The sequence below is a fragment of the Triticum aestivum genome, chromosome 2B (genome assembly GCF_018294505.1).
Source record: "Triticum aestivum cultivar Chinese Spring chromosome 2B, IWGSC CS RefSeq v2.1, whole genome shotgun sequence".
NCBI lineage: Eukaryota > Viridiplantae > Streptophyta > Magnoliopsida > Poales > Poaceae > Triticum > Triticum aestivum.
The window spans coordinates 735,568,700-735,579,241 of record NC_057798.1 but is presented as its reverse complement, the minus strand read 5'-3'; the positions used below and the strand labels follow the sequence as shown (position 1 = coordinate 735,579,241).

The following is a 10,542-nucleotide window of genomic DNA, read 5'->3' as shown; positions in this document are numbered from 1 at the left end:
TATTTTCTAAGCAGGGCGAAAGGGACGCTACCACTCCAACTACTCTTCGCCGGCGAGGGAGTCCGTCCCCTCCTCCTCCGCTCGCCGGTCAGGCGGTGGGAGGGGGCGGGGACACCGTCTTTGCGCTTTGGCGCGGTAGATAGGGTAGCTAGGGTTAGGTTTAGGGCTTTCCGGCGGCGGCACTGAGGTGGCATCGGCGTTGTCGAGGGGAATAAGGATCCCTCGGCTCCTTGTCCACCATCCCGGTGGCGGTTTTGTCGTCGACGGTGAGGAGAGCGAGGTGTGGCTTGATCTTTGTCCCTCTGAGGCGGTACATCCTGGTCTTGAATCCCCGGGTGCTGGCGGCGTTGCTGGCTCAACGGGTTTTTGTTTCCTAGCTTTGTTCCTGTTGCAGCGGCGCCGTCGTTGCAGTGCTTGGGGAGGTTCTGGGCCTCGTGGAGGCCGTGTGCATGTGGTTCCACGTCGGCTTGGCCGGCGATGGGATTCTCAGATCGATGGCTTCGACTCCGACGTTGACGACTGCTTCTTTGGGATGCTTGGCAGTGATGACTTCCCGTCCGCGTGCGACTACAAAGTTTGCTAGAATCTGGCAGTGGGGCTGCCGGAGCGGTTGGGGCGGTGCGCCATCGGCTCATCCAGGAAGAAGGGGTCGGGAGGCTTCTTAGGGATCTAGCTGTAATTTTCTTATTTTTCGGGGTTGCCTTGAAATGTCGGTTGGTTATTAGATCTGAGGGTCTATTTCGCAAAAAAAAATGCAGACAACAATATTGACAAGATTTTTAAAAGGGTTGTTAAATGCTGAAACTTGTGCTAGTCGGGATCTAAGATTTTTTAAGGTTCAATTTTGTATCAGTTAAGGTATGAAAGAAAAGTACTACAGTTTGTCATCACAAGTGTCATCTCTAACGCCCACCCGCAAATGTCTCCGGTATATGTCTGTTTTTGTGTCCGGGCGTGGCCGCGGACATGATGCCGGAGTGAGTCATCCAATGCTAATCACAAAGTATCCGGTTAGGAGGAGAAAAAGTAAGTGAGGACCATGTATGTGGTGGGATTTGTGGTGTGATGTCTGGTTGGGAGATGAGAAATGAGAGGAGGACCATCCATGTGAAGAGAGAGAAAAGAGGGGAGGATCACGTGTAGGCTTTTGGTTTGTCAAGTGGATGTCCGGACTCCGGTATAGCTCTCCCACGTTTGTCTCACTTTTGCTGGAAAACAAATGTCCGTACCACTTCGTGGACCGATAAGGGTCTCCATTTTATTGTAAAAGTGAATAAAAATGTTTAGTCAAATATAATATATACCGGTATTTTGTGGGTCTTTCTTGAAGATGCCCTTAGGATCACAAAAATTAAACCCTCGCATCCAAGAACAGCTACTCGTCAACATTTGGGCCATCAGTCGGGACCCATCGACATGGGAGGACACGTTCGAGTTTCGGCCGGAGCTGTTCCTGTCAGGACCGATGAGCAACGTGGATGCGCTAGGGAACTACTTCGAGCTCACCCCTTTCGGCACCGGGCCGAGGATCTGCGTTGAGAAGCTGGCCGGCATGGTGCTCGTGCAGTACTTCCTGGGTATGCTGGTGCATGCGTTTGAGTGGCGGTTGCCGGAAGTCGAGAAGCTGGACATGGAGGAGTTGTTCAGCCTGACCATGCCCAAGGCTGTGGCACGGCGGGCCATTGTCACCGCACGGTTGGCGCCAGCCGCGAACGTGTGATGGCGCGTCCCGTGTGCACGATTGCGGAGATCCTCTAGACTAGCCCACGGATAAGGATGTGGGAGCATGTCATTCAACCGCATTCTTTAAATGTCATTCCTTCTCAGGTTCACCTAATTTAAAATTCAAATGCATAGCGCACAATTACAATCAAAAAGAGCCTGATGTTCACAGTTTTCACATGTCGGATCACAAAAATATCTTAGTCCGATAGTACGTACAAACAAATGAATTTTTGGCCCTGCCGGGACGGCTATCCGAGCCTCCAGGCTCACTCTGCCGCAGGCTCCGCCTCGCCATCCGCTTCCTGCTCGCCCGCTTCCTTCTTTTCACCGTCTCCAACTTGGCTTTCAAGTGCTTCAATATTCTGAGACGGACGGCTTGCACGATTTGCATCACCATCTGACTTCTCCATCTTCAAGGTCATCATCTTCGAATCCTCTGAAGCAGCCGCGATCTCAACCTTCTTCTCTTTGAGCATGGCCATCTTCTCTTCGAGCTTGAGATTCTTATCGATCACCGTCATCAACATGTTAAACCTCTCGGCCCTTTTTCCTCCTTGACATTGGAGCGCTTGACACATATCTCCTCCTTCTTCGCCAAGATATTCTCAAACCTCTTCATCATCTTGTCCGCCGCCCCTTCTATTTTCTCCTTCCCCTCCTTTTCACTTCTTTCCCTGGAACTCTCTTTTAACCTTCTTGGGCGGTTCTTTTGTTGGGTTGGTTGGATCACCCGCTTCTTTCTCGGTGCCGATGCTAGTAGTCTTGATGATGTTGGCAATGAATAAATTACACTTGGGTTGCCCACTCAACTTCAACACCAACAATGCATGAGGACGAAGTTCCTCCTCTCCACCTTCAAGAACGAGTTGCACGCATGGGAAGTCTATGAAGAAACATTCTTGTCAAGTTGCATATCCGGCCAAATGACCAACAAATAGAGCTTATTCGGCCAACAAGTTGCATAACCGCCAGATGGGCAACACATGGAACAACTTACTTGCTCGGTTATTTGTGCACCACTTTGTCATCGACCGATTAGTTGTTTCAAATGGTGACCAATACTTGGACACGACCTCTTGGATGACATACCATCGATGGTTAAGCGACTTCGTCCCACGGTTGCGGATGAATTCGTCGTGGTAGGGCTCGAAATGTTTGTGCTCATGAAACCAAATATGAATGTTGGGCCAAAATGTTGGGCCTTCTTGCTCCGTGCCATTGATCGGATTGATACTAGTGGACAACCACACATCGCACAACAACTCGTCCTCCCGCATGTTCAATTTATCTCCTCTACACCTCGACAAAGGCCTTCCTTCGGATTTGTAGACCATGATGCCTATCCGCATCTGCGCTTCCGGGATGGCCACAACCGCCATAGGTGGAAAGGGGCAAGACGCCGCCATCGCTTGCAGGAGCATGAGACAGGAGAGCTAGGGCTTCCCATGTGATTCCCTTGCGTGCATCACGATCGTTCGCGTAATATCCAATGTGCGACAAGTCCTACGAAGGAGAAGTCGTCCAGGTAGCTTTGCGGAGTAGCGGCCCTTTTGCATCGGCATGACGGGCCCTCATGGGTGAGAGAGGCCAATGGGGTGCTGCGTGGATACTGGAAGATCTGATTTGTCGGTAAGTACAAAGTGGTATGTAGATTTGTCGGTAAGATCCAATGGGGCCCGTTCTTTTGAACGCTTCCGCTCGCGATCTACAAAGTGGTATGTAGATGCATCTCCCTTGACTCGTTGCTTAGATGAACTCATAGATGGATCTTGGTGAAACCGTAGAATTTTTTTTAATTTTCTGCAACGTTCCCCAACAGTAGCTAGATGGCTCTTTCTCTCTTTTTGGATCTTCAATACCATGTTCTCCTTTTCTGTATGATAGGGATCAATCCGATGTAATTTTGCAGTGTATTTATTGGACAAGATGAATTTTGAGTTTATGATCAGATTGTTCATTGAATTTTATTGAATCTCTTGAATTTTATTTGCTGCATAATTAAATAGCTATGTATGTTTTATGATCTATTTGTATTCTCTGGCCAGGAGTGATGGATTGATGAGTAGTTCTTCATAGGGAGTGGTGCATAGTAGTGAGTTCAATCTTGCGGTGCTCTAATTAGTGACAGTAAGGACGAAGGCACGTATTGAATTGTTGTCATTAAGGATAAAACAATGGGGTTTAGTCTTATTGCTAGATTTTTTTTCTGCCTATATCATGTCATCTTGCTTATTGCAATGCTCTGTTTCTTGTAAACCAAATACCTTAAGATGCATCTTGGATAGCGGTTTCGGGTGGAGTATTAGTAGTAGATGTTGTTTGATTAATGGTCTACTTATCACGAACGTAGTGTTATGCGAGATTATGCCATGAATGATCATTGTTATTATTATTATTATTATTATTTCAGTTGCCCAACTACAATTTGTCACCATGTTGTTTGCTATCTTCGAGAGAGATACCTCTAGAGAACATATGCCCCCGGGTCCATTCTCTATCAATTCAAGTCTTCCATATAATTTGTTCCTTTCTTCTATTTGCTTTATTTATTTGTCCATTTTACTACACAACTATATATCTATTTATTAGCTTTTAATCTTGAAACTAGAAAGGACAAGGGGACCGACAAACCTCTTACCTCGTTGGGTGCAAGAATTTATTTTGTTAGTGTGCAAGTGTTGCTTATCTTGCTAACTTGAAGCTCCCACCGGTTCGATAAATCCTGGTTCCTAACTGAGAAAATCCTTCGCTGCTATCTACATATCCCTTCCTCTTTGGGGAAACCCAATGACTCCTATGGGAGTAGCACCCGACCCAAGTATAGTAGCCATATGAGCATCTGCCGGTTCTATCTCTATTTTTTGACCCTTTTGTATTTTTATTTTATTTATATTTCCATATCTTTTTTCCCTTTTTATTTTTATTTTAACTCGTGAACATATTTTGAAGTACATGAAATGTTTTTTAGTTCTGAGAATATTTTTTAATATACCTGAAGAGTTTTTAAATTCATGAATAATTCTACTTTAATGGGCATTATGAGAAAGCTAGGAACATTTTAAAATTCATGAATATTTTTAAATATGGAAGATTTTCATAAATTATTGATTTTTTTAAAATGAATTAATATATTATTTATTAAAAATTAGAACATGTTTTGAATTCACGAACATCTTTTATAAATTTTCAACCTTTTAATATTCGTGAACTTTTTTGAAACTCTTAAAAAATTAAATTCACTAGTTTTAATTTTTTTTGAAACTCGCCTTTTTAAAGTTTTGTGAATACTTCATAAATCTTGTGAGATTTGTTAAATGTATGAACATTTTTATATTTGAGTTTTTTTAAATCCGTGAAAATATTCATTTTTACAATTTTTTTATAAATCTATAAAGAAAATCCGGCAGCTGGTTTTTCAATGGAAACTGGTTAAGATGCTAGAAGAGAGAAATTGAGCGAAAGAAAGTCGCTCAAGCATGTTCGCTAGATTCCCTGCATGAAGCGCCGAGTGGATTGGCCCACGTATAGAGCTCATGAGTCATCCTCATACAAGGATTCTCTCGTAGGAAAGCAAAAGCACTTGAATAGTGGCATCATAGAAAATGATTGACCAGCCAACCAATCTGTGGTTGGATGGTTAGATGAATAATGATATCCCTAATCTTTTTGTGCGTTTTCTACCTTCATCTTGCATTTATTCCTGAATTATTTCAGAATTTTCGGCGATACACGTCCAGTGGAAGGGGACGTTCTTGTTGAGTACAAAGCGTCTTTGGTGACTTTGTCAATCTCAAGATGATATGCCGTCTCAGTCTCTCGTAGATGCTCATAGGGGTATGGCGTTAGTGGGGATGAGTATACACGTGTATATATGAGCATGTGCGTCTGTACCGTATTCAAAAGAAAAATGGTTAACCAAATGCATGTTTTTTTGAGAAATTTGACCAAATGCACGTGGCACTCGGTCCTAGGCTGGCCCACTTCGGCGTTGCGTCGAGCACTCCTCTAAGCGAGTTTATTTCCTTCCTTCTCGTTCATTGGTTTTTCATTTGTTTTCTATGAAAAAACCAGTTGCTTGATTTGTTTTGCATTAAATATAATTTAAAAAATATTTTCAGCAATTTAGAAGTATTAGAGAATTTAAAAGTGTCTATGATTTTTTTTAAATTTTTTACCAGAATTAGGAATTTTCGTGTTAAATAATGATCTAATTAGAAAAATTCTTTTAATTTTGAAAATGTACCAACTTTATAATTTTTGTTGTAAAATCTTTAAGTGTTTTTCTTAAATATGTGCATATACTTTCAAAAATGTTGGCGAATTTTAAAAAACGTTACCAAAATTTGGAAAAATCATTATTTTTTAATGATAAAAAATTAGAGTTACAGAAAATATAAAAATAGAAAATTAAATAAAAAAAAAACCAAAAAACCGGTGAAAAGAACATAGAAAATGCCAGAAAAATTTCCATTCACGTATAAAAAAGAAGAAACTGACCCAAACCAGTAGTCTCTAGTTGGGCTGGCCCAAGCTTGTGCAGTTTTTCATTCTTAGCCTGAGCCTTTTTGATCCGGTGCGTGGCCAGGCTGAGCCTGAGACGGAATATATAACCATCCCATTCTCACTCCTCTCAAAGGAAACAAAACAGAGAGCATATCCCACTCGGACCTGCCTCGCTAGAAACCCTAAGTTACAAAAAGAGCGAGCGGCGGCGGGTGGCGGCGGCGGCGACGGCGGTAGAACACACACAAAAAGAGCGAGCGGCGGCGGGCGGCGGAGTGTGGAAAGTCGAGGTGACGACGCCTCGTGAGATGGCGACGGAAGGGGACTCCGGCAAGTCTACGGAGCGGCAGTCTGAAGCTCTTTCTCGGTCCCCTCAGATCCAGAGTAAGGTTCCAGTTCGTCCTCCTCGTAACATTAAGAAGGGAGAGCCCATGGATCGAGCCGTCTCTTCCCAGGAGCGTAGACTCTTGAGGGGTCTGATCGCGAAACTGGATACAGAGGAGGCAAATCTGAGGGCGGAGATTAATAATTTAAGGATGAAGGTGGTGGAGGAGGGGGCTGAAACGACAAGTGGGGAGGGGTTTTCATTGGTGCTTGGGAAACCTGCGTTATGGATCGCCCTCGACGGATACAGACGTGAACAATATAGGCTCAGGTCTGCTATGAAGCGAGGCATAACGCCTGATTTGGTGGCAAAATATCCTGAATTAGGCAGCGTGGCGGCTAAAGTGAGGGAACAGCCCAAGGATATGGTTCTGGGGACGCAACAACAGCCTAAGGATATGGCAAACAAGTCTGGCATATTGGATGGTGGTGGTGATGATAGAGGCAAATCTCCTGTCTTAGAGGAGCAGGTGCCAATAGCCGACTGGAAATTCAAACCAGAGATGGAGGTGGATTCAGTGACACATACCAATGAATCACCGAGGGATTTTTCCATAGTACTAAATACGGATGAGTCGCCTATGGATTCTATCATGTTAAATACAGATGAGTCGCCGACACTAGAACCAGTTCTTTCTTGTGTCCCTGATATCCAGTCTGAGGATAAGTCGTCCACACTCCAGCCAGTTCTTTGTTGCGGCCCTGATATCCAGTCTAAGGTTCATGTCCGTCCTCGTCCTCCTCATTGCAGGAAGCAGGAGGATACAGTTCTCCCTCCTAAGCATCTCTTACAACAGCAGAAGCAACCATCTGTGCATAACCACCATGAGATTTGTCCGCAAGGTACCAATGACGATGTGGCGACAACCTTGGGGGCCCAGTTCCAGAATTTGGACTTGTCCGTATCCAAATTGGTGGAATTGGACAGAGGCGAATCCCTCTCGGAGGAACAGGTCAAATTTCTGGAGACCCAGCAGCTGCCCAGGGATATGGCAAACAAGTTAGACATATTGGATGGTGGTGGTGATGAGACAGAGGTTAAGATGGGCAGAGGCAAATCTCTCAAAGAGAAACAAGTCATGGTTCTGGAGACCCAGCAGCAGCCGACGGATGTGGCAAACAAGTTAGACAAATTGGATGGTGGTGCTAATGAGCCAGAGGTTGAGATGGACAGACGCAAATCCCTCTTGGGGGAACAGGTCAAGGATATGGCAAACAAGTCGCACATATCACTCTCGGAGGAAAGGGAAACCTGGAAGCAGCAGCAGTCTATACTCTTTTCAAAGCTCGAATCCTGTGTGCAGGTGCTCAAAGAGATGATGGAGGTAGGCAGAGGCGCGGTCAACTTCTACCCTGAGATGCAGATTGAAGAGTTGTCAGCAGTGTATCACAGGACAAGTGAAGCAATTCGTAACTTGCACTTTCTTTTAAAGAGTATACCTAATTGGGTGTGGGATGAGGTGGAGGGGAAGCAAATGGCCAAGGCAGGAATGGAAGTCAGAGCGAAACCCTTCATGGAGAAGCAGGTGATTGGTCCATTGCCTCGTGAGACGGATATGGAAGGGGGATCCAGGAAGCAGCAGCAGTCTCAACTTCTTCCCTGTGGCCTTCAGATTCAGAGTAATGATCAGTCTCTTGGCAGTAAGAAGGGGAAACACGGGGGTCGTAAGAAGGGGAAACATGAGGGGCATAAGAAGGGGAAATACAGGGTTTGTGCTGCTGCTCCATCCATGGATTTCGAGATGGAAGAGGAATCCGGGTAGCAGCAGCAGCTGCTAAGATTTCTTCCCCATGGCTCTGACATCCAGAGTAGTGATCAGCACATGATCGACCTGAAGGTTGACAAGCAGAAGCATATGACTGAGGTTGAGATCGACAAGCAGAAGCCGATGACCGAGGTCAAGATGGACAAGCAGAAGCAGACGACCAAGGTTGAGATGGACATACAGAAACAGATGGCCGAGGTCGAGATGGACGATATGGACATAGGCAAATAAGTCCAAGAATTAACCATGGAGAAGGAGGAGATAGCCGCTGAGGAAGAGGATTTCGCTTGCTACAGAAGGGCCTGGGAATCTAGACGGGGACCTGAGGGGTGCGGTTTCTTCGAAGACACAAGTGAGTTGACATGCATGCACTTTTAATTTTCTTTAGGTAGCTAGTTTTCAATTCCTCCCATCCTTTTACCTTTGGTTGATCGACCTTCCTTGTACAAGCGGCAAGGGAATATATTTGCCCTTTTGCTTGTCTAAGACTAGTTGATGTTTGATTTCTAACACATGCTTCTCTTTGGTGCTTGCATGCAGCGCAATTGAGCTCCATGCACTTCACACACTTGACACCTAAACCCAGCTTAGACGATGCTATCGTCGCGGAGACCTTGCAGATCCTCTCCATTAAACTAACAGAAATTAAAGGTGGCTTCAAATTGCCATTGTCTGTGTATGGTGTGGTTGCTGCTCGGGACAGTGTCGATAACAATCGCAACCTTCTCTTCGCGCACAGTAGGATAGCGCCCCAAAGAATCAGGCAACACGTACGTATATTATCTTTGCTTTCATTTTTTTGGGGGTATATTTCTTCACATGTCTCCCTGAGTTTTTTTTTTCATCTCTTGTTGATTAGTAGTTAACGGGGTGATTGATGAATGCTTGCAGAATCTATATTTGCGCTTGATTGGGCCGTCTCGTGCAATTCTCTGCAGAGACCCTGTTCGCTTTGAAATTCAGCTAAAAGTTGAACGTGGAGCAGTGTCTCGAGATAGAGCATTGATCAGCGCAACTCGCGATTTCTACGCTCGTCATCCTGGTGTGCATACCATCTGCTTCGAGAACTGCTTCTGCAAAATAGAGTTATGCGTCGAGCGGCTTGTGGAGACGATCCAGGCCACGATCTGCAGTGTCCGTGTTGTTAAACAGGGGACACGGCAGCGTGTTGAAAGTCGATGCCGAGTTTCTTGCTCGACAACATCATACATACGCAAGATCATCGATGGTAAACCTACTTATGTTGCTAATGCCGCATCTGGTGAAGTCGTGCTGCTTGATCGTTTAAAAAAAGCAATGCCCAGTGGTTCAGAGGGCTACCTTGATCTGTCGAGGCGTGTGGTCTCTGTAGAACATGAAGGCAGCCTGAAAGTTGTCGTACAGACTTGCTCGTCATCCGGTGATATCATCGCAGAAGGACATGTCTCCTTGGCATCCAAATATTTTGGCTTCAGCCAGAAGAAATTTAACGTTGATGATGCTGAGCTGGAGGTAACCGTTGCTTGGTCCCTCCTTGTTGTGGACAAGGATGATATCTTGAGACCGGTGGCTGTTTGAAACCTCCGAGCACTGCTCACGCGTAGGCAATGTATTTATCTGAAGATCCCGGCTGGACAGGATGCCGTGTGTCCATTCGGCTTGTTGAAGTGTGCTATCGGTTAGCTACATAGTATATCTGAGATGTCCAACTGTCGATTTTGGGCATCGACTATATATAATATAACTTATGTTGTGCGAGTTGACTCTGACTTTAAAGTTAATGTTTTGTTGTGTGATTGGTGTAGTATATATAACTCATGCTATCAGACTATTTTCTAGTATTATCGACTGTAACTTTACAGTTATGTTGCCAACTGTATTTTGTCTTGTCTGGTTTTTGTGTATGTGTATTGTTGTCTGGTAGCACTTTGAACGGTTCATACAATTCTTTAGGAAACACTATCTAACATCAGGTTTTTGGCGGTTTAGAGATCGCGAGCGCAAATCTTGGCGCATAGGCCCTGCCATGTCACGATTTTCAGTCATTCGGTCGTGAACTCGTGATAGCATAGGCCCTGCCACGTCTTGATTTTCAGTCGTTCGGTAGTGAACTCGTGATATGTCTCAGCGCGGACGCGGGAGACGAGGAGCTACCTTAGGCAACTCCAACGCGCCCAGGCATACT

General features: G+C 45.0%; 1 protein-coding gene across 1 annotated transcript; it reads left to right on the top strand.

The window, feature by feature from the left end:
• The first annotated feature begins 6,372 nt into the window (after positions 1-6,372).
• LOC123047037 (uncharacterized) lies at positions 6,373-10,231 on the top strand. Its single transcript, XM_044470516.1, has 3 exons — positions 6,373-8,730; positions 8,919-9,148; positions 9,270-10,231. The coding sequence occupies exon 1, from the start codon at positions 6,537-6,539 to the stop codon at positions 8,373-8,375; it is 1,839 nt and encodes a 612-aa protein (XP_044326451.1). The 5' UTR covers positions 6,373-6,536; the 3' UTR covers positions 8,376-8,730; positions 8,919-9,148; positions 9,270-10,231.
• The last annotated feature ends 311 nt before the right edge of the window (positions 10,232-10,542 follow it).